This window comes from Dermochelys coriacea, chromosome 12 (genome assembly GCF_009764565.3).
Source record: "Dermochelys coriacea isolate rDerCor1 chromosome 12, rDerCor1.pri.v4, whole genome shotgun sequence".
In the NCBI taxonomy this organism is placed as follows: Eukaryota; Metazoa; Chordata; order Testudines; family Dermochelyidae; genus Dermochelys; species Dermochelys coriacea.
In genome coordinates, this window is record NC_050079.1 from 43,782,750 (window position 1) to 43,806,143 (window position 23,394).

General features: G+C 46.0%; 1 protein-coding gene and 1 long non-coding RNA gene across 5 annotated transcripts in view; one reads left to right on the forward strand and one right to left on the reverse strand.

The window, feature by feature from the left end:
• AP1G1 (adaptor related protein complex 1 subunit gamma 1) overlaps window positions 1–14,751 on the forward strand; it is a 107,319-nt gene extending 92,568 nt beyond the window's left edge. For all 4 annotated transcript variants that reach the window (XM_038367788.2, XM_043494732.1, XM_038367787.2 and 1 more), the window contains 6 exons: window positions 13–154; window positions 688–814; window positions 1,339–1,434; window positions 1,681–1,841; window positions 4,628–4,726; window positions 10,599–14,751. In XM_038367788.2, the coding sequence (XP_038223716.1) occupies window positions 13–154; window positions 688–814; window positions 1,339–1,434; window positions 1,681–1,841; window positions 4,628–4,726; window positions 10,599–10,700 (727 nt within the window). In that variant the 3' untranslated portion in view covers window positions 10,701–14,751. The remainder of the gene's footprint in view (window positions 1–12; window positions 155–687; window positions 815–1,338; window positions 1,435–1,680; window positions 1,842–4,627; window positions 4,727–10,598) is intronic.
• LOC122456233 lies at window positions 5,037–22,702 on the reverse strand. The gene is made up of 3 exons (XR_006274992.1): window positions 22,476–22,702; window positions 15,659–15,664; window positions 5,037–5,071 (listed from the first exon to the last, which is right to left on the reverse strand). It is a non-coding gene; the product is annotated as an uncharacterized LOC122456233 (long non-coding RNA).
• Window positions 22,703–23,394: the final 692 nt, after the last annotated feature.

Below are 23,394 nucleotides of genomic sequence, written 5' to 3' on the forward strand. Positions count from 1 at the left end.
AGCTTCTTTCAGGTCAGCCCTACTTGAGAGAATGCCAGTTATGGAAAAGGTGACCACAAATGGCCCCACTGAGATTGTACAGACCAATGGAGAGACAGAGCCAGCAGTGCTGGAAACCAAACCTCCCCCCTCTGGGTTGCAGCCCACCAGCCAGGTAATGGAAGGTGCTCTCTTCAACTGGTGTAACTCTCCCACTGTCCTGTCAGACCCAGGTGCTGGAAGACTATTTCCCTCTCCCTAGTAAGCCAAGGGGATCTCTGCTTCTCTGACCTGTGTCTGCCTGCCTGATGCAACCTCGCTCTCCCCTGCTGATTCCCAGGCAAAAGAAGGGACTCAAGGATTGGCATCAGGGAAAGGTGCCACAGCAGGAGTGCAGGCTGGAGCAGGTGGGGTGGATGGAGTAAAATCCCACCTACAGGTTGTGACCTGCCTCTCAGCATTCAGAAACTCCTCCCCTCCTTGGCACAGCACCTCCCGCTGTCTTTCTGAGACCCCTGGAAACTAGACAGCTTAAGTTGCTGAGCGCAAATTGTCAGCCTTAGTCCGAGACTAGTGTAAGAGCTTCACAGGCAGATCACTGAGAGAGGGACCTTTTCATCTGAGAGCAAGTGGCATTTGTCACAGGTAAACACGAAGGTAGCAGGGAGCTGAGAAGATAACAGGGGTTTTATTGCTTTTTTTTATTAGGCAAATGACTTGTTGGACTTATTGGGAGGAAATGATATAACCCCAGTCATTCCAACTGCCCCTACAAGCAAGCCAGCCTCTGCCGGTGGGGAGCTCCTTGACCTCCTGGGAGATCTCAACCTAACAGGTGAGACCAGTCTGCAGCTATTGAGATGTATTCCAGGTCCCTCAGCTTGATGGGAGGAGCTGGGCCACGATAAGAGGGGCATTCTTCCCTATTCTTTTTCCAGGGATAGGGTCTTCTGCAGGGGAGGCAGGGAGATTCCCCATTCCTCTGGCAGGGGATGAGGTTCAATGGCATTGCATGCCCTCTCACAGGGGGCTTGGTCCAAGGCTAATATGGAGAGGGTGGGAAATGCGTTGGAGTGAGATGAGTGTTCCTCTGTCCTGGGACAGGTTCTCAGCCTGGCAGGAGAGAATCAAGAGAGGGGAGAGGTGTTCTCTCTGCCTGGAGACCTGCTGGCTTGACAGGAGAGACCCCTTGCTGGTGATGGCTGAGATTGAGGTCATCCTTGGGGAAAGGAGATGGCCTTATTGGGTTTCTTGTTTGTAAAAATAGCACGCTCCTTCTAGCTAATCCTTGAGCTGGGAAAAGCCACTCTATATTTCCTGCTAGCTAAACTCTACCTTCTTCTAATCTGCTTTCTCTAGCTTCTCCAGCCTTGGTCCCTGCCCCGCAGATATCGCAGCCTCCGTTCCTGTTGGATGGGCTCTCATCACAACCTCTCTTCAATGATATTGCTGCTGGTAGGAGCATAGGAACCCCAAGCACATGGAGCTATTGTAACCATCAGGGGTCTGGTAACAAGGAGGAGGTTTGGGTTTGCTCAGGAGCAATGTGTGAAGGGGTGAAGGAGGAGATGGAATAAGGGGGAAAAGTAGAGCAGTTCTCTACGTTCTGGACGTAGGGTTAGGGGCGGCAGGTGGGCCTGCTGACATTGAGAATGCTCTCCAGGTCCTTACTGGGCTGCTGCTCTTGTCCCTCGGCTGTAGGCATCCCCTCCATCACTGCATACAGCAAGAATGGACTGAAGATAGAGTTCACCTTTGAGAGATCGAACACCAACCCCAGTGTCACCGTGATCACGATACAAGCCTCCAACAGCACAGAGCTGGACATGACAGACTTCGTTTTCCAGGCTGCGGTACCAAAGGTAGAGCTGCCATGACTGGGTGGGTGGCTAGCCCCCTGTCTTTTTCCAAATTCTTGCTGTTGTTTTGTCCCTTTTGCACAGAGGAAGCGAAGCTCCAAGAAGCATAAGGAGGAGTTAAAGCTGTTAAGCTGTTTTCTTAGATCTCAAGCTGCCCAAATAGTCCTGTTTTTAAGATGGTATTTAGAGTTGAGCAGGGCTGAGCTTTCCCAGGCCTGACTCTGCCTGGGGTTAGGGGGATCCTTCTGGGAAGTCTGATTAAACTGTTCAGCTTCTCTTTGAGAACAAGACACACTCATCATTATCTACAGCCAGAAGAGTCCTTTGAACAGCTCTCACTCTGAAGCAGGTAGGAGTAAGAAGATGAAATTTGGTAGGATGAAAGGTGCCTTCCTGTGTCCCAGAGACAATCCAGTTTGGTTTGGCTGAGTTGGGAAGACTTGTGCATGCATGTTTACTTAAAGAGAAAAGGAGTACTTGTGGCACCTTAGAGACTAACAAATTTATTTGAGCATAAGCTTTCGTGAGCTACAGCTCACTTCATCGGATGCATTTGGTGGAAAATACAGAGGGGAGATTTATATACACACACAGAGAACATGAAACAATGGGTTTTATCATACACACTGTAAGGAGAGTGATCACTTTAAGATGAGACTGTCCAGTTTGAGCAATGTACATGGCAGACTGGACAGTCTCTACGTAAAAGAATAAATGGACACAAATCAGACGTCAAGAATTATAACATTCAAAAACCAGTCGGAGAACACTTCAGTCTCTCCGTCAAATGATTACAGACCTGAGAGTGGCTATCCTTCAACAAAAAAACTTCAAAAACAGACTCCAACGAGAGACTGCTGAATTGGAATTAATTTGCAAACTGGATACAATTAATTTAGGCTTGAATAGAGACTGGGAATGGATCATAGAATCATAGAATCATAGAATATCAGGGTTGGAAGGGACCCCAGAAGGTCATCTAGTCCAACCCCCTGCTCAAAGCAGGACCAAGTCCCAGTTAAATCATCCCAGCCAGGGCTTTGTCAAGCCTGACCTTAAAAACCTCTAAGGAAGGAGATTCTACCACCTCCCTAGGTAACGCATTCCAGTGTTTCACCACCCTCTTAGTGAAAAAGTTTTTCCTAATATCCAATCTAAACCTCCCCCATGCAACTTGAGACCATTACTCCTCGTTCTGTCATCTGCTACCATTGAGAACAGTCTAGAGCCATCCTCTTTGAAACCCCCTTTCAGGTAGTTGAAAGCAGCTATCAAATCCCCCCTCATTCTTCTCTTCTGCAGACTAAACAATCCCAGCTCCCTCAGCCTCTCCTCATAAGTCATGTGCTCTAGACCCCTAATCATTTTTGTTGCCCTTCGTTGTACTCTTTCCAATTTATCCACATCCTTCCTGTAGTGTGGGGCCCAAACTGGACACAGTACTCCAGATGAGGCCTCACCAGTGTCGAATAGAGGGGAACGATCACGTCCCTCGATCTGCTCGCTATGCCCCTACTTATACATCCCAAAATGCCATTGGCCTCTTGGCAACAAGGGCACACTGCTGACTCATATCCAGCTTCTCGTCCACTGTCACCCCTAGGTCCTTTTCCGCAGAACTGCTGCCGAGCCATTCGGTCCCTAGTCTGTAGCGGTGCATTGGATTCTTCCATCCTAAGTGCAGGACCCTGCATTTATCCTTATTGAACCTCATTAGATTTCTTTTGGCCCAATCCTCCAATTTGTCTAGGTCCTTCTGTATCCTATCCCTCCCCTCCAGCGTATCTACCACTCCTCCCAGTTTAGTATCATCCGCAAATTTGCTGAGAGTGCAATCCACACCATCCTCCAGATCATTTATGAAGATATTGAACAAAACGGGCCCCAGGACCGACCCCGATGAGTCATTACACAAAGTAAAAGTATTTCCCCATGGTATTTCTCCCCCCCACTGTTCCTCGGATGTTCTTGTTAACTGCTGGAAATAGCCTACCTTGCTTGTCACCATGAAAGGTTTTCCTCCTCCCCCCCCCCCCCCCCCGGCTGCTGGTGATGGCTCATCTTAAAGTGATCACTCTCCTTACAGTGTGTATGATAAAACCCATTGTTTCATGTTCTCTGTGTGTGTATATAAATCTCCCCTCTGTATTTTTCCACCAAATGCATCCGATGAAGTGAGCTGTAGCTCACGAAAGCTTATGCTCTAATAAATTTGTTAGTCTCTAAGGTGCCACAAGTTCTCCTTTTCTTTTTGCGAATACAGACTAACACGGCTGCTGCTCTGAAACATGTTTACTTAGCGGCTCTCCAAGTGAGAGTAGGTTTCCTGGCTATGTGTGAAGAGCTAGTCTCAGATTGTGATAGAATGGAGACGGTGCCTTTCTCCCTGAGAACCAGTGCGACTCAGCCTTGTGGCAGAATCATTCCTATGGTTATCAGGCTGTTTGCTTAGGAGCACAGCAGAAGCAGTTCTGCCTTCGGGGCAGTGAGGCTCTGCCTCTTCCCCATCTGCCAGCAGTTATGTCAATCTGATTTCAGCCTGTGAGAAAGCAGGAGAGATGAAAACCCTCCGGCCTCTTGAGTGCTGCAGGCATGCTGCGTGCTCCTGACCTCTCTAAAAGGAGAAAAGACCAAGGAACTTCCTTAAAGCAGTCTCTCAGTAGTGCTTTCACCATTGCTGTAAACAGCAGGAGATGGTCTTTCCTTCCCCACCTCGGGTGGCAGTGTAGCTATATCTGCTAAATGCTTGGTGTAATCAGCTTTCTGAAAGTTTTTTCCCTTTTCTTCAGACATTCCAGCTGCAGCTCCTGTCTCCCAGCAGCAGCATCATCCCAGCATTTAATACAGGGAACATCACACAGGTCATCAAAGTTCTGAACCCACAGAAGGTGAGCAGTCCACTGATAGAAGGAATCCCTGAGCCTGGTTCTCATGGCTGTTTGGTAGACTGGGGGGTTTAGTGCTGCGTGTTCTCAAGCAGAGATTTCGGGCTTGTTCCTGGGGAATCATCGCTGGTGGTGTGACAGTGTAGTTATGGTTGCAGTGTTGATGTAGCCATGTTTTCAAGATATTAGAGAGACAAGATATTACTTTACCCACCTTGGCAGTGTAGTGTAGTTATAGTCAGAAAAGGGCTATGGAAAAACAGACCTTTTTCCTGGTGAATCCAATGACTTATGATAAGAACAGCCATACTGGGTCAGATCAAAGGTCCATCTAGCCCAGTATCCTGTCTTCTGAGAGTGGTCAATGCCAGGTTCTTCAGAGGGAGTGAACGGAACAGGACAATTATTGAGTAGTATATCCCCTGTCATCCAGTGCCATCTGGCAGTCAGAGGTTTAGGGACACCCAGAGCTTGCGGCTGCATACCTGACCACCTTGGCTAATAGCCATTGATGGACCTATCCTCCATGAACTAATTTTTTTTTAACCCAGTTATACTTTTGGCCTTCACAACATAACTGGCAACAAGTTCTATAAGTTGACTGTGCCTTTTGTGAAGAAGTACCTCCTTATGTTTGTTTTAAACCTACTGCCTATTAATTTCATGGGATGACCCCCAGTTGTTGTGTTACGAGAAGGAGTAAATAACACTTCCTTATTCACTTTCTCCACACCAGTCATGATTTTATAGACCTCTATCATATACTCCTTTAGTCATCTTTTTTTTTTTTTTTAAGATGAACAGTCCAGTCTTTTATTCTCTCCTCATATGGAAGCTGTTCCATACCCCTAATAATTTTTGTGCCCTTCTCTGCACCTTTTCCAATTCTAATAATCTTTTTTGAGATGGGATGGCCAAAACTGCACTCAGTATTCAAGGTGTAGGTGCACCATAGATTTATATAGTGGCATTATGAGATTTTCTGTCTTATCTGTCCCTTTCCTAATGATTTCTAGCATTCTGTTAGCTTCTTTGATTGCCGCTGCACATTGACCAGATATTTTCAGTCATCCACAATGACTCCAAGATCTTTCTTGAGTGGTAACAGCTAATTTAGACCCCATCATTTTGGATGTATAGTTGGGATTAGTTTTTCCAATATGCATTACTTTGTATTTATCAACATTGAATTTCGTCTGCCATTTTGCCACGCAGTCACCCAGTTTAGTGAGATCCCTTGTAAATCCTCAGTCAGCTTTGGACTTAATTATCTTTTGACCTTACTGCACTGCGCTCCTGTTGTCCCCGTGGAGCCAGTTCAGCCTTTGGCAAAAGGTCCTGGGGTCTCTTCTGTTTTAGGCATCGCACGCAGAAAGTTAAACAAGTTCTGAGTGCAGAATCTTTATTGTGGTGGCTTATAAAGGAAATGGATATTGGGTTTGTACACTGGCTTTCTGAGGTATGAAGGTAACCTGAAAGGATGGTGCCTTTTTAACCTTAGGAATGCCAATCCTGGTCTTTCCTGCTGGAGCATTTTCTAGCGTCTCAGATGTACATTGAAAACTTACTTGATCCTTAATCTTGAGCAAAGACAGGCTTTCACTGGAGTGTTCATAGTGCTTGGAGTTTAATGTGTGTTATAAAGAATGAAATTAAGCTGTTTTAAACATTTTGACTAAAAAATCCCTTCCTCTCAACTGCTCTGACTTTGTCTCCTGTGATGTCATAATTCCCTCAGTTTTACAGTCATCACAGAGGCTTCCAGGGTTGAAAAGACCTGAATTTCTAATGTAGAAAACAAAAGATACTTTCTTTAAAAAGTTGAGGCCATCTATGTTCATCATAAAGCAACAGAAACAGGGTCAAGACCAGGGGGTCTCAAACTCAAATGACCACGAGGGCCACATGAGGACTAGTGCATTGGCCCTAGGGCCGCATCACTGACGCTGCCCGCCCCCACTCCAGCCCTTCCCCAAAGGATGTATTTCATCAAGGCAGATTTTAGCAAACTCAGGGAGTTGGTAGGTAAGATCCAATGGGAAGCAAGTTTAAGGGGAAAAACAGTTCAAGAGAGTTGGCAGATTTTCAAAGACACATTATTAAGGCCACAATAGGAAACTATCAATAGGAAGTATGGCAAGAAACCACCAAGAGATTTTCAATGATCTGAAGCTCAAAAAAGAGTCCTACAAAAAGTGGAAGCTAGGTCAAATTACATAGAATGAGTATAAAATAGCACAAGTATGTAGGGACAAAATTAGAAAGGCCAAGGCACAAAATGAGATTAAACTAGCTAGAGACATAAAGGGTAACAAGAAAACATTCTACAAATACTTTAGAAGCAAGAGGAAGACCAAGGACAGGGCAAGCCCGTTACTCAAGGGGGTGAGAAGGGGAAGCAATAGCAGAAAATGTGGAAATGGCAGAAGTACTAAATTACTTTTTTTTTTTTTGTTTTTTCATCCAAAAGTTTAGCAGTGATTGGACGTCTAGCATAGTGAATGCCAGTGAAAATGAGAGAGGAACTGAGGCTAATATAGGGAAGAAACAAGTTAAAAATTACTTAGAGAAGTAAAAAGAAAAGGAGTACATGTGGCACCTTAGAGACTAACAAATTTATTAGAGCATAAGCTTTCGTGAGCTACAGCGCTTATGCTCTAATAAATTTGTTAGTCTCTAAGGTGCCACAAGTACTCCTTTTCTTTTTGCGAATACAGACTAACACGGCTGCTACTCTGAAACCTGTGATTAGAGAAGTAAGATGTCTTCAAGTCACCAGGGCTTGATGAAACATATCCTAGAATACTCAAGGAGCTGACTGAGGAGATATCTGAGCTCTTAGCGATTATCTTTGAAAAGTCATGGAAGGTGGGAGAGATTCCAGAGCACTGGAAAAGGGCAAATATAGTGCCCATCTATAAAATGTGGGAGGGGATGTGTTTTCTTAAAATTTCAGTTTGTGGAGGCCACTTCTAGATGCTAAGGCTTTGTCTACATTTAAAATGCTACAGTGGCACAGCTTCACCTGCTGTAGTGCTTCAGCATAGACACTGATGGGAGGGATTCTGGTGCTGTAGGTAATCGATCTCCCTGAGAGGCAACAGAATTTTTCTATCGATCTAGTGCTGTCTAAAACATGGGTTAAGTCAGCATAGCTACATCTTATAGCGGTGTGGATTTTTCACACCCCTGAGGGACATAGTTATGCTGATGTAACTGTTCAGTGAAGACAAACCCTGTATGGCAAAATAGTGTTTGGCTGTTCCATGCTTTTGACCAAAACTCTCTAAAACTGACCCTGCATCATTTCCATTACTGGCAACTTATGCTCAGTTATCCTCTGTAAATACAGCTTTGCAGGAGTCGGTCCAGAACAGAGACTAATTGGTTTGGGTGTGTTGAGGAAAGGGTATCAGCATTGGTGGCACATTGTCCAGAAGCCATTTCCAATGGTTTGTTTCCTTGTAAGCACTCAAAGCCTGGTAACTACTCTGTAGCGTGGCATGGGCCACCTTTGCTGCTGGTTAAAGCTGACCACTGGGGGCCTGTGGAATGGACTTTCTGAGATGGTGGAAGGTTTGGATGAAATTGCCTGTTTTTCTTTGGTTTCTTTTGCTGCACAGTTAATGAGTAAGGCTATTTGCTTCCCATAGAGTCCCACTTTTTTTTTTTTTTTAGTAAAATGTCAAGCTTGTCAGAGCAACATTAAATGTCAGGAACATTTAAATTACTGGCCAGTATTGGCCAAACAGTACCCTGTACTGGTGACGCCCAGTCTCTTCAGGCGGAGGCTGGATATATTATTTCAAAGAGGTCAAAGGCCATACTCTGTATTTTAGGCCGGATTCTTTGTCCTGTTGTGCTCCCTTGCGCTGCTTAGCTCTCATAAGGCAATGGAGGCCACACATGTTCCTTGCTGCGGAATCCCCGGAGGGTGGAGAACCAGACCATCAGCTCCTTGTGGTTCTCCCATGAGGTGCTTTGGGGACAGAGAAATTGATTGGAGCATCCTGGGCTCTGGCTTTTTGTTAGATAGCATATGGTGCCTTCAGCCATAGCCAGCTGGTGTAACTTAAAGCAGCTTCTGCTCTGCTTTAGTGTATCCCAGGGCTGGACACAGAATCAGGGAGTGGTAACTGGTTCTTGGCTATGCTGGGGGTGGGAAGAGGTGTCCTGTCTTGGGGCTCTCCCCAAAGCTCAGGGACAGCCAGTTGAGCTCCGATTCTATTCTCCCAGGGGCTCCCACAGCCTAGCAGAGACGTGTCTCTTCTTTCCAATACAATGGGCAGCCTGAAAGGGGGCTGCTGAGCATCTTCAGCATGGAAGGGCCAGCTCTCAGCTGCTCCAATGGCTGTAGGGTAGGTGGTGGGTCTGACTCAGATACTTCACAGGATGTGCTCACAGGCACATTCAGTTCATGATCAAATATAAACCTTCTTAACAGAGTTGCCCTTTGGAGCCACAGTTTAGAGCGTGGAGAGGGACAAACTTGGAGCCACTTCTTTGCAGTGCTTGCAGAGGTTCAGTACAAGCCTGGAGAAAGAAACACAATTCCCCTTTCCCATGTAGCTGCCAAGAGCTGGGCTTTAGTAGCACTGTATTCTCTACTGCTTAGGGGGAGGGGGATGTCCCCTTTCTCATGGTTCTTGAGGCTGTTTCCTCTTCAGCCCTGTCAAGTGAGGTCATGCATTTGAATAAGGTTGGGGTCCTGTGGAATAAATAGTATGTGCTCATGTAATTTAAAGACGGTATCATAACGCATAAGGACAAGGGAGTAAGTAGAATTACAGTTGCCGAGGCAGCCTTAATTCTGGCACTTCCTGACTTTTGAGAACTTGGCTGTGCAACCTGAATGTCCTTTTAATATAACTCATTGGCAATAGTCTATAATAGATCTATTCAGCATGTCCCCTTGGACAGGGTACCTCAGGGCATTGCTGGTGGGCTCCAAACCTTTCACCTGTGTCACCAAGCTGAACCCTGCCCAGCTTGGTAGGGATAAAGAATTATTTCCATCTCACAGACGTCTGGCCTCCTAGAAGATGCGTTTGGTTTCAGTTCTGGCCCCCACCTCACAAATCACTAGGCCTTGCATTAATTGGTGACAAGCTAGGAACTGCGTGGGTAATGGAGATTGAACTGCTGCCCTCTCACCCGTAGTGGGTTGGCAGGCTGGCAGGGCAGTGTTTGTTTATCTATCGGGCACCAGCAGGGCCAGGTTCCCAAACAGCTTCATTCCTCAAGGTTGTCCAGCTGATGCCTTTTTCCAGTTTTAAAGTCAAAGTTTAGGGTTGTATGGAAATTGGATACTTAAATTTACATAGTGTCACATGGACCTGAGACAGAGCCTGCCCTGCAGACTGTGCAATAAGCAACAGAGGAAAGCGGAGGAAATGCAAGAACTTAGACAGGGGACCTGTCCCACAGAGCCTGCGAGCCCAAGAGCTGGCCAGCAGCCGCAGACCTGCCTTCTGCACTCTTCATTAGCTGGGGCTGGTCAGCTGTCTTGAAGTGTACAGGGTGGAGGAGAAGGATGGGGGCAGAGCAGACTGAGTCCTGTGGGGGTGCACAGATTGGAAAACGGAGCAGTGCTCTAAGGCTTCAACAGGTTTCCATGAGAGGGACTGGAAGATTAGAAAGCTCTTGCCTGTTTTAGATCAGCATTGGCTTTAACTGAGTATCATCCTACCAGATTAATTGCCTGTGAGACACATCCTAGCAGCCCATGTGACACAAGTGTGCCCACAGGATGGGATAGTGCTAGTGCTCTATCCCTACCTCCTCCAGAGGTGACCGACAGGGTGAGAGGTTGTGGGAGGGATTGTGAGTTTGGGGTTTACTGAAGACCCTGATCTTGTTTTTTCCTCTCTTATAGCAACAACTACGTATGCGGATCAAGTTGACCTATAATCACAAGGGCTCAGCAATGCAGGATCTAGCAGAAGTCAACAACTTCCCCCCTCAGTCCTGGCAGTGAGGCTCTGGCACCATTCTTACTCACCCCACCCAATCAAAGGAACTCTGGGAAGAAGGTTGATCCCTGGCAATCCCCCAAACTGCACCATGCACCTGGGGAACAATGAGACCTGCTGATGAGGAGGAATCTTCCTGAAGTGATTGCTGATTTTTGAAGCATATCTGTTAAGACTAATTTCCTCCCCTCCGCTGATGAGGCTTGCTGCTTGTGGAGGCTGCTCTGCACTCCCTCATGCATTCACAGCCAGAAGCAACATTGCCCTTCCCCCTAAGAAACATACAGCTTGCTTGGAAGAGAGGACTGGAATTGCTTGCAAGGAAACACTTTTTTCTCTCCTCCCCCCTCCTGCCCCTGTGCAGCAAGTGAGCAGCTGTCTCTTCTTTCTGCTGCCTTCTTTCCATGGGGTGGGTGAGGTGGTTTTGAGTCATTACTTGCTGGGTTACCATCTTCAGGCACTTTCATCTGGGGTTTGGGGGAAGAGCTTATCCAGAGACCATTAGGGAGCCTTGCCTTTTTCTTTCTTTCTCTCCAATATGTGAAGAGGTTGTAGGCTCCTATTGGCCTATTCTGTGCATTGCTGTATACACACAGACACCTTAGCTGTACAATACCGACAGCAGGTCAGGGACAGAGCGCAGGAAAAGTGATGCTGATGAGATCTGATCCAGTTGATTTGGTGCTATATTTGAACATGAAGCCCTGACACTTCAATTTCCTTCACTTTCCTTCATTGGTTGCAGCCATGCAGACTCACAATGGCTCTTCTGTAGCTATCTCCCCAGAAAGCATCACAATGGATTAGAGACCTAGAGCTCCAACCCACTCTATGCCCAAAATTTCAAAACTCTGATATTGCCCATTCCCTTGACTGTTGGCTGTGGTAGGTGGGTAGAAAGGCAACGTTCCACTCTATATTTCACTTTTTGATAAAAGGCCCCATTGCCTGCTGGGAGGCTCAGCATAGACTACACTGTAAAGTGACTTTTCCCTGTTACTCCAGACCCTTCCCCCTTTCATTTCCTAAGCCTGTCATAAACCCCTGGATTCCATCCAAGTTCATTCTTCTGACTGGGATGTTTATATTGTATCTGTAACACTGGCACTGAAATAAAGACCATGCAGTTTAAAGAGACCTTTCCCACTTTGTACTTAATGGTGGTGTAATGAAACCCTGTTGCTCCTTGCTCCCTTTTCAGTGAAGTTCATATCACTCTGATGTGGCACCCACATTTATTCTCAAATTGAAACTAAACAAGTTGTTCTTTGCGTGGAGGCCAGTTTCTTGAGCATATGGGTCCAAAGACCTGAGGTCTAGTGCTCTTCAGAGCTATGTCAGTGATTTCCAGAGAAGAACTATGTATTGCTGCACTGTGCATTTTTTAGTATGCAGTGTCAGCCAAGTAGTGGCTTCATAAACCTCTGTGGAAAGGTGAAGAATGGGAGCCAAGGTCCATAGTGCGAGACAGGGCAGCTATGTATGGTGTTGAGCATCCTCTAGGACTGGGGAAAGGGAGGGAGCACACCTTGGATTTTCACCTTGAGCATACTGGCATTTTTAATAGAGTCTTGTCTCCAACCCTGATGCTTTCTCAAAGGAAACTGGTATCAAATCTGCTTTACTTCTCCCTTAGAGCGTTTTAGATGATGACCCATCAGTGGTCCTGAGACCTGAACCCTTCAGGTGGTCACAAAGGACTGACACCAGGTGCTGATCTTCACTGGAAACATTTCCATCTGTCAGTGTAACTGATTTGGATGCAGGATCTGATGTTTACCAACTGTTGATGGGTGGTCAGAGCAGGCTGTGTAGCCTTGGGCTCTGTGAGACTGCATAGAAGTGTGGGACATTTGGCATTTAGAGAAAGTAGGGAGAGCTGCTCTGCCTTTGCCTTTGTAAAGTGGTCATTAAAGATTTATGGTCAGACTGCTTTTTAAAATGGTGTTAAATAATACTGTCAAATTGGCACAAGGCTTTGTAGTATGATTGTTGGGTAGGTCCCTACAGCAGCACTAGTTTCTCTTACTCCTGGAGGCCATCTCTTTGCATTCCAACATTTGGAGGGGATCAGTTAAGACCTTTTTGATTAGCATAGAAGCTCTGTATTCTGCTGGCATTAGCATCCGCTTGAGACTATAGGAAGAATAAGCTGTACCCATACAGTGTCTCTCTTGAGAACAGAACTGATCCTGGGTTGTAGCATTTACAAGAAGAGCAATGTCTTGGCCGAATCATTGAGGATGAGGTGTCTGCTTCAGACAGAAGTGTGATGTTACAGGCAGCCCAGTGCTATTTAATAGCTGTATAAGGGTCCATTCTTGGAAGCACTGAGCATTACTTCCCATTCACTTCAGCCACGAGTGAGGGTGATGATGGGCATCTCTCTGGTTCAGAAACACTTTCAGGTATCAAGCTAAGTCTGTGCCTTAGTTCCCACGAACTCTCCAATTCTCCTCAGTGAAGGCTGCACCTGCTACAAAGTCGTTCGTTACTGTGAAGACTGCTGCACTTCAATAGTTCCTTTTTTGTAGGAAGAGCAGTGGTGCTGGGGCATTAGTGAGGTCAGAGCTGATGTTGCAGAAAAATGGTCACTCTGGCCTGTTGACTGTTGTACAACTGGAAGCTGAATACCTCATTGCTTCAGGTGCCATTACTTCCTCTCTTCTGGAGCAGCAAGTGTTTTGCCAGTAGCTTTCCAAATGGAAAGCTTGTTGGGATAAATTCCTCCTGTGTGCTTGGCTCCTCTTCAGCCTCATTCCATGGAAGAGATGTTCGTATATGTATGGAGCTCTCTGCACTCGACACAAAGTTTTGGTGCAATTGTCCTGAGTCTCCTGACTAAATTCAGGAGAACGCATGTGGCAGGGTGAGTGGTGTGGATTGTACACCTATAGGAAGTTCAGTCTGAGGCCATCCTTTGGCTGTGAGATAATCATCATGAAGAGGCTAAGCATTTCCGTTGTCCTTGGAGGTCTCTGCCTTCCTCTTGCTAGGGATAATGGTGCTAACACCATACTAGAGAGGGAGTTTCATATCCCCTGCACACACCTAGTGAGTAATCCCTTTGCTACTTGACCCTGGGCAAGTCTCTTAAACCCCATCTTGTTTTCTTGTTTGTAACTTGGGTGTAATACTTGCCCACTTCTGTAAAGTGCTTTGAGCACTGTTTACGTTCACACCAATGGAATGGGACAGTTGTACATGTCTGGTTGACTGCCACATCTGATGACATGCTTCCCATTTTAATGCAGGGGGACAGTGCTGAGGGCAGGATACAGACTTAAAGTTAACCTTTCTAACACTCTGCATAGAGAGTTTGGGGCTGGGAGAAGGTGGTGAATATCTTTATTTTTTCCCTCCTCTAGTGAATGTATTAATATCTTTGAGCCATGAGACAGCAGAAGGAATAGGAGCTGAATCAGGCTAAGGGCAGAGGAGATGGGGAGGAGGCAAGTAAAAGTCCTGAGATTTGTGCAGCTTCTTGGGGGAACGGCACATGGAATTGATGTGAACAACTCTTTCAAGCAATAGCAGTGAGTAGCTGCTGCTTACACAGGTCCTTGGATATTTAACCCAGAAGATGCTGAAGCATCTGGGACAGGCATTTCATTCCTTTCCCTAGGCCTGGTTCTGGAGCAGCAAGGATGGCTTTTTTTAGACCTACTGGTGTGCTTTCCATGTTCATTTTCTGCTTGGGGGCTGTGAGGGAAGGAGCCATTGGATGTTTCCCTCTGTGAACTCACTTTATTCTTGTAGTCCTTTTTCATTCCTGAAGTTGTAAGTTACATTTTACATGGAATCCCATCTTCTTGACTGTATTTAAAAAAAATAAAAGCCCTTTCTGAGAGGGGAGCCTGATGACATTCTAACTATTGCAGATTTTTGAGATGTGAAAAAAATTTAATTAAATGCTAAGTCTTAGAGGTGAGTGAGGAGCATAACAGATGTAAACATTTACATGGGTTGCATTAGAATTCTGCTGTGTGTATTGTCTTTCAGTTGAAACAAATTATGAAGTGACTAATAATAAAGTCAATACTCAGTGATTTAAAACTGTCTTGTTACTTTTTTCAAGTGTAGTGGGAGAGGACTGGGTTTTTAATCACATGGCTACCTGGCTAATCACTACTTCCAGGCCAGGCACCTGGAAGAGCTTGAGCAGTGACCACTGGAAATGCCACAGAGCTTGCAGATTCTGCCAGTGTGCTTGCTTAACAGAATGAGGACAGGTGCATATTAAACCTATAAATGTTACATAAATTTCTCACTAAGAGAAGGCTGCCCAACCACAAATTCATAAACAAGCTTAGGAACTGTACCACTTCAGTGCTATAGAAATACTGCTGCTGCTACTGAATGCTGCAGTGGTGAAACAGGAATCTTGGCCAAATGGTATGGCTTGTCTTAGTCTCTCCATAATAACAATATGTAAGGAATTACTCCTGCAATCCATTCTTGGAGTCTGTTATAGTTCAGTTTGGACTTTGTGATATTTGGTCCTCTCTTTTTATTATTGATCTCTTTAGGTATGAAGAAGTATCCAGTGCAATTATCATTGGAGGGAAGCAATGCCAATGCCAGCTGTGCACTCTCTGCTGACTTTATCCCTGTGATGTATGACACTAGTTTTGTTTTCATCTATGAAGTAACCCAGTGATTGTTTTGCTCTGCAGAAGTCCAGACCCACTGTACCATGATTGTGTGTCCCTACAATAATCTGATTATAGAAATCCCCTCCAATACAACAACAGTGTTGAACTATAATCCAGTGGCTTTCCTTCACGTTGCCCCATTTTGGGTGGAAATTGGTTTCTGGAACTTGATGATGCTGGTTGCTCTAACTTCCCCATAGGAGAACCCAGTGGAGAAACAGCTTATGGTGGGGAAAAAAAACTTTTCAGCCCTTGCATTTAGGTTGCATGTGTCAATGAGGGAATGGGGCAAACAGTCTTATTTGCACATTGATCTGTAGGTGTCCTTTTTGTGACCAGCTTGACACTCGCAGGAGAATTCAGGCCAATAGCTCAACATTGTGCTTCCTATGGGCAGTGGGACAGCACCTTGCAATTTGTTTCCAAACCACAGTGAGGAGAGCTGCCCAAATTAAAGCTTTGCTTAGATCCTCTACTGGGGATCCTCTAGTGGGGGGACAGAGCACAGTAAAATCACCCATTAATGATGGTTCTAGAAAGGGACAAAGACGTGCTTGGAGAGCCAATTTCTTTTTGCCCACCTCTCTGAATCAGGGCAATAGTAACTTCATTGTTCCTCTCTGATGGAGTCCAGCCCTGTCAACGCCACACATTTCCTCAGCACGCATAATGTATAACCTGAAAATGAAGTGCACAGTGAAAGCCTGGCCTTTACAGCAGATCAAGAAGGGCATGCACGTCTCAGCAATGGCAGCACATAGGAGAGGGATGAAGCATTTGGTACTGTAAGAGTTCTTGAAGTGATGAATAATTGCAAAAAGCACAATTGAAAGATAATTCTGAGACAAGCCTATTTGGGAGCAATGATGTAGCAAGAGAGAACTAGGGACAGTAATCTCCAGGCATGTGCCTAAAGTTGTCAGAGTAGGCAACAGATCTATTGCTATTTCAGTTGGGGATTGCCAGGTGGGATTCTTAGCACAAATATTACCAATTGGTTTTCCTATTTTAAGTTTAGATAAGCTCCCCTCCCAATAATCACTAAAATGTTTTTATCCCAACTGGTCGGCCTGTTTGTGAAATAACTGTGCTTGATGCTTTACAGTACAGGAAAGCTGTGCTTATCTGCACAAGCATTCACATCAACCCTGGTTTGACAGTACAGTGATGAAAACTGCTAGATGTGGACTGAACCTTCCACCATTGTTGCTGTAACTCTCACTACCATAACTGAGCTGTGAAGCTAGATCAACGGCAGGAGAATATGTGAAAATCCTCTATGTAGATTCAGCCTCAGATAGGAACAGAGGCAATGGAATTCCTATCAGAGCAGTCTGCCAGTGGCCAGTACCAGATGCTTGAGGTAAATACAAGAAACCCTGTGCTGGAAAGCTACTGTCCTGTGTGGAGGGGATATTACTTCATAATCCTGTCAAATGAATGGGTGTCTCAAGCCGTTTAGATGTTTAAAATCAGCAAGTCTGAATAATGTGCATCCAGGCGTTTTAAAAGAGCTAGCAGAGGACCTCTCCGGACTCCTCCTCAGGCACCTCCTCCCAAGCAGCCTGGCCCTACAGCACAAACGTGAGTAAACTGTGTTGTGACATGGCACACAGGGTTCCACTGCCATTCAGGTTTGGCCTGGCCAAAAAGCGATGAGGCCACGGTCTGGGTGGAAACACCCCCTTCCTCTTGCCAGCTCAAAAGCCTGTGATGAGTCTTGGAACACGGGGGAAGCTCCAGAGGACTGGAGGAAAGCTGAAGTTGTGCCAACATTTAAAAAGGTAAATTGGGAGACCGAGAGTACTATAGACCTGTCAGCCTGACATTGACCGGAAAATAATGGAATGGTTGATATGGGACTTGATTAATAAAGAATTAAAGGAAGGTGACGTAAGTAATGCCAATCAGCATGGGTTCACAGAAAATAACTTTTTTTCATCTGATTATTCATAGATTCCAAGGCCAGAGGGGGGCCATTGTGATAATCTGATCTGACCTATATAAAACAGGCCATAGAACTTCCCCAAAATAATTCACACAGCAGATCTTCTAGATCAGTGGTTCCCAAAGTGGGGTTCATGAACCCCAGGGGTTCACAGAACATTACAGGGGGTTCGCCAGAAAAATTTCACTAATGGTGGCCAGAGGACCCCGGGCATTGGAGGCAGCAGGTGGGACCCGATTGCAGGGCAGACAGCCTGAGCCCCAGGGAGAGCGGGGCCGGGCAGTTGGGGGAGCCGGCCGCCCGAACCCCAGAGCTGTGCGCAGGGCTGACAGCCTGAGTCCCAGGGAGAGGTCAGCGGGACCTGAAGCCCAAGTTCAGTGGAGCTCAGTTGATCAGGGCGGTCAATGGGGTTGAGCAAAAGGAACCCCACGGAGTGCGGAAGAAATGTAAACTTAAATCCCTGGAAATATTTGTTTTTAGGAGGGGGTTCACGAGATTTCACAATTTAGTGAAAGGGGTTCGCGGGTTGTTAAAGTTTGGGAACCACTGTTCTAGATAAACATCCAATCTTAATTTAAAAATTGCCAGTGATGGAGAATCCACTACGACCCTTGGTAAATTGTTCCCATGGTTAATTACCCTCACTGTTAAAAATGTATGCCTGATTGCCACTCTGAAATTGTCTAGCTTCAACTTCCAGGCATTATACCTTTCTCTGCTAGACTAAAGAGACCATTATTAAATATTTGTTCTCCAGGTTGATACTTGTAGTTAGGAATTAATTCACACCTTAACCTTCTCCTGGTTAAGCTCCTTGAGTCTATCACTATAAAGCAGGTTTTCTAATCCTTTAATAATCTCATGGCTCTACTCTGAACCCTCTAACTGATCCACATCCTTTTTGAATTTGGGGACATCAGAACTAGAGACAGCATTCCAGCTGCAGTTGCAGTAGGACCAAGTGTAGAGGTAATATCTCTCTACTGCTACTTGAGATTGCCCTGTTTATGCATTCCAGGATCGCATTAACCTTTTGGCCACAGCATCACACCTCCCCAGCCCTGGACCACCGGGTGGCGCACAGCCCCCCCAGAGCAGTGGATGGGTGGCACGTGGCCCCCACCCAGTCTCCCGGAGCGCTGAGTGGGTGGCAGGCATGCGGCCCCTCCTCTAGCCTTGGAGGAATGGGTGGCATGCGGCCCCCAGAGTACTGGGCAGGCAGCCCTCCAGCCCAAGAGCGGTGGGTGGTGCATGGACCCCCCCAGCTACCCCAAATTCCAGCTGCCCCAGCAGGCTTCCCTTCCTGGAGGAGGAGCAGCCTGCCTGGGCTGGGGCCAACTAGCAGCCGGGGGGGCCCTCTGGACAGAGGGTGGGCGGGACCCCATGGGGCTGTTTGAGTAGGCACAGCCTTCCCCTACCTATTAGACATGCCACCCCCCCCCAAATTGTTTTCAGTCACTACTTTCCAGGATAGAGTCCCCCATCCTGTAAGTATGGCCTGCATTCTTTGTTCCAAGATGTATATTTTTATGTAACCATATCAAAACTCGTATTGATTACTTGCACCCAGTTTACAGGGTGAAGCAAATCACCCTCCTCTTCATTATTTACCACTCCTCTAATTTTTGTGTCATCTGCAAACTTTTTATTGGTAATTTTTCTTTTCTTCCGGGTTATTTATAAAAATGTTAAATAGCATAGGGCCAAGAACCAATCTCTGTGGGGCCCCACTAAATACACACCTGCTTAGTGATGTTTACAATTACATTTTGAAGCCCCTCATTAAGCCAGTGTTTATTAAGTCAAATGCCTTACAGAAGTCTATATATATGTATCAACCAAACTGTTAATCTTATTTAAAAAAAAGATCCTGTCAAATTAACTTGATTTTATTTTCCATAAACCCATGTTGATTCATGTGAATTATATTAACCCCCTTTATTTCTTTCTTAACTGAATCTTGTATCATCTTACTTGGATTGACCGGCCTCTAATTATCCTGGTCATCCTGTTCATCCTTTTAAAATATTGGCACAACATTAGCTTGCTCCCAGTCCTCTGGAATTTTCTGGTCTTCTGAGACTTACTGAAGACCAACATCTATGTCTGAGTAATCTATCCAGTTAGCTCTTTTAAAACTCTTAGATGCAAATTATCTGGACCTGCAAATTTAAAAATGTTAGTAGCTGCTGTTTAACATCTTCCTGAGATGCTAGTGGAATGGGAAGAGTGTTATCACATATTATAACATCATCTGCTTTTTCCCAAATACAGAATGAAAATATAAAACTTTTGCCTTGTCTGCACTATTATTGATAATTTACCATTTTTCTCAAGGTCCCGTCTTAGGTCTTATGTTTAATATATTTATTACTACTTCCCCATATCCCATCATTTGGGGTCAGGCTGTCATGCAAGCGTCTGCTATCTTTGTCTGTCCCGGGCCGCATTAAGGTCCATCTTCTTTGATGCAATTCACCAATTGCTTCCTGGGCTTTCACTGGGGTTGCTTTCCTATCAGCCTCTCCTGCCATGCTGTCTTCACCAGGTTCTCTTAATTCATCCTCTGTATGTCTCCAAACCAGTGAAGTTGTACTACTTGGATTTTGTCAGCCACATCATGGACTTTGCCTTCCATCCCAATGCTTTCATTTTGAAATCTGTACCTTCATGTTACTCCTTTTAGTGCACGAAGACATCTCATCTTGAACGCTTTGGGGGGCACCCCAGTTCTGTACAGTTGGGTTTTCAGTCTCAGTGCCCTATGCTTGTCAGAAACAACCCTTGAGATGTTATTCCATATTCGTCCAGCACTCCCCAGGCTGGACTGAAACTAACATTCAAGCATGCCTGCTTCCATAACCCATCTACTAAGGTACTTGAACGGATCAGTCGGGTTTAGTCTTATTCCATTAATCTCTATATCCAGTTTCCCTATGGCACCTCTACTAATCCACATGACCTTGATCATAGTCATGTTCACTTTCATCCCATGCCTGCATAGTTGGTCATACTACTGGTTTACTATTTCATTTAAGTCTTTTTTTGAGGATGCCCTTATTGCTATGTTATCTGCCTATAGCAGCTTCTCACCTTTTCTCTTTGGGATCTTCCTGCTGACAAAGTCCATCAATATGATAAAAAGCAGCTGACTGAGGGCCAACTTCTGATACAGTCCAACTTCCATTTCAAAGGGGCTTGTTATTCCAAAATATCTTTGGATCACAATTATGCATTCACCATAGTTATTTAAATCATTGGACACTCAATATTTCCTCAGTACTGTTGTTAGCATCCTTCTGTCTACTTGATCATATGCCTTTTCTAGGTCTTATAAAAACTCAGAAGCTATCCTGTTAGTGCTCTATGGCAGGGATGGGCAAACTTTTTGGCCCGAGGGCCACATCTTGGAATAGAAATTGTGTGGCAAGCCATGAATGCTCACAAAATTGCGATTAGGGTGCGGGGGGGGGGGGTGAAGACTCTGGTTGGGGGTGTGGGCTCCAGGGTGGGACCAGAAATGAGGAGTTCAGGGTGCGGGAGGGGGCTCCAGGTTGAGGCAGGAGTGAGGGCTCCAGCTGGGGGTGTGGGCTCTGGGGTGGGGCTAGAGATGAGGAGTTTGGGGTGCAGGAGGGGGCTTTGGGCTGGGACCGAGGGATTTGGAGGGTGGGAGGGGAATCAAGGCTGGGACAGCAGGTTGGGGTGTGGGAAGGGTTCCAGGCTCTGGGGTGGGGCTGGGAATGAGGGGCTTGGGGTGCTCTAGGCTGGGATTGAGGGGTTTGGAGGGTAGAAGGGGGATCAGGGCTGAGGCAGGGGGTTGGGGCATGGGGAGAGGCTCAGGGGTGCAGGTTCCAGGGGCACTTAGTTCAAGCAGCTCCCGGAAGCAACGGCAGGTTCCTTCTCTGGCTCCTATGTATTGGCGCAGCTAGGCGGCTCTGCATGCTGCACTGCCCCTGTAGCTCCCATTGGAGCACTAGAGGGGACCATTGGAGCTTATAGGAGCTGGAGGGGGGCCATGCTGCTGCTTCCGGGAGCTGCGAGGAGTGCCATAAGTCCCAGAGCCTGCTCCCCAGCAGGAGCTCAAGGGCAGTCTTAAAACAGCTGGCGGGCCAGATCCAGCCCATGGGCCATAGTTTGCTCACCCCTGTTTTAGGCACTTCTCTATCCATTGATGAATTGCAAACATGGCATCTATGGTTCCTCATCATTTCCTAAAGCTGAACTGTTTTTGTTCAGGGACAGGTTCCACAACTTTCCTAATTCTAGTATTCAGGATCCATTCTAGTAACTTCATCCGGTGCAACAATAACTTATCTTTTGATAGTTTCATTTGATAGTTTCCATTAATGGATGCTACCCTTCTTATGTACTGGGACAAAGACAGACTTGCATCAATCCTTTGGAATTCACTTGTTTCCCCATATGTCTTAACCATTCTGCTTATCCTGCTGCCTTACTGTTCTTCATTATCTGGACCACATTTCTCACCTCTTCCTCCATTGTCAGTCTCAGGCACCACATTAGGATCGCATGTTGACAACTCCACCAAAACGGGGTTTGCCTCACATAAGAGATTCTAACCACCACCTTCCCAGCAGGCTTCTCTTCTCTGCCTGGGACTGTGGAAAATTGTCTCTATCCTTGGAGTCTTCCTAACAGAACCTGAGCTGCCCTTATATCTCTCAGCATGTTCTTTTACATATTCGCATGACCTTCCTATTCCCTCAGACCCCTCACTTGAAAAGTAATTGTGAAAGGGGGTCAGTCTTGGAACAAGTGTATGTACATCCCAGGACCAGTGCCTTAATGCATAAGAGACCAAATATCAATCTTTGAACTGCCAAGAGAGTTTTTTGCTCCTGTGGGACAGTGCAGATCACAAAGCCCAAAGTGAAGCACATGAGTGCTAGGGACAAAGTACTCTGAGTCAAAGGGATAGGGCTACAGAATGAACTTCCAAAGGAGACTGGTTGTTTGCAGAATCCGAGCACCTCAAGGAATTGCTGCAAAACCTTATTCATTGATAGTACCTTTCCAGCATAAAAAGAATAACATTCACAACACTCCAAAAACAAGCAAACATACTGGGTCAGACCAAAGCTCCATCTATCCCAGTATCCTGTCTTCCAACAGTGGCTAATTCCAGCTGCTTCAGAGGGAATGAACAAACCGGTAACCAAGTGATCCATCCCCCTGTGGCCTATTCCCAGCTTCTGGGAAACAGAGGCTAGGGACACTTCTCAGTGCATGGTTTTTCATCCCTACCCATCTTGGTTAATAGCCATTAATGGACCTATCCTCCATGAACTTATCTAGCTCTTTTTTGATTCTCTGGTCACAGTATTTGCCATAGCATCCTTTCCTTACCTCAGCATCATACTCCAGCATGTGAACTTTTACTTACAATCTGATGCATCCTCCTTTGGAAATTCTCCCTGTGGTCGACACCCCCACCCCCGCCCATATGGTGAATGTGCCCATGGTATTGGTCAGAAAGCAGTGTCCATTGTGGTTACCTGCCTCCCCCCCCCCAGGTGGAAACCCAACTTTCCTCCACTTTCATTTGACTGCTGATGGTGGAGCGAGCTCCGAGCACTGTGCCCTTAATGCTTGTCCTCTCAGCTTTCTCTTTCTCTGCACCTTTTGGGTGCTGCTTTTTAATGTAGTTAGCTAACTAGTCACCTAGTCAATTTTTTAAGTGCCTGTGCTGTTGGGGGAAATCAGGTATGGCTAGACCTCTTGGGCTGCTTCCCCTAATCAGACACATTGGTCCAGTTACCCCCTCTAGCTATTTCCCCTGCCTTGGAGCCACTGCAATCAGCATGGATGAGTTTACTAAGAGAGCCACCTGTCCTTGTGTTTGGGAGGTCAAAACCCAGATGTGTTTGAGCTGTAAAGAGCAGGAGGGCTGTCTCAATTTTCAAATGCTGGGGAAGCTCTTCAGGCCACCTGGTTGACTTGAGAGAGATCTTGATTCAGGACACTTATTGACAAAATGGTTTTCTACTTGGCATCAGTGCTATTGAGGTCCCTGCTCTTCTGGAGATGATGAGGAGAGTGAAGGCTAGTGCCAGAAATTCTTTACTCCTGAGCTTT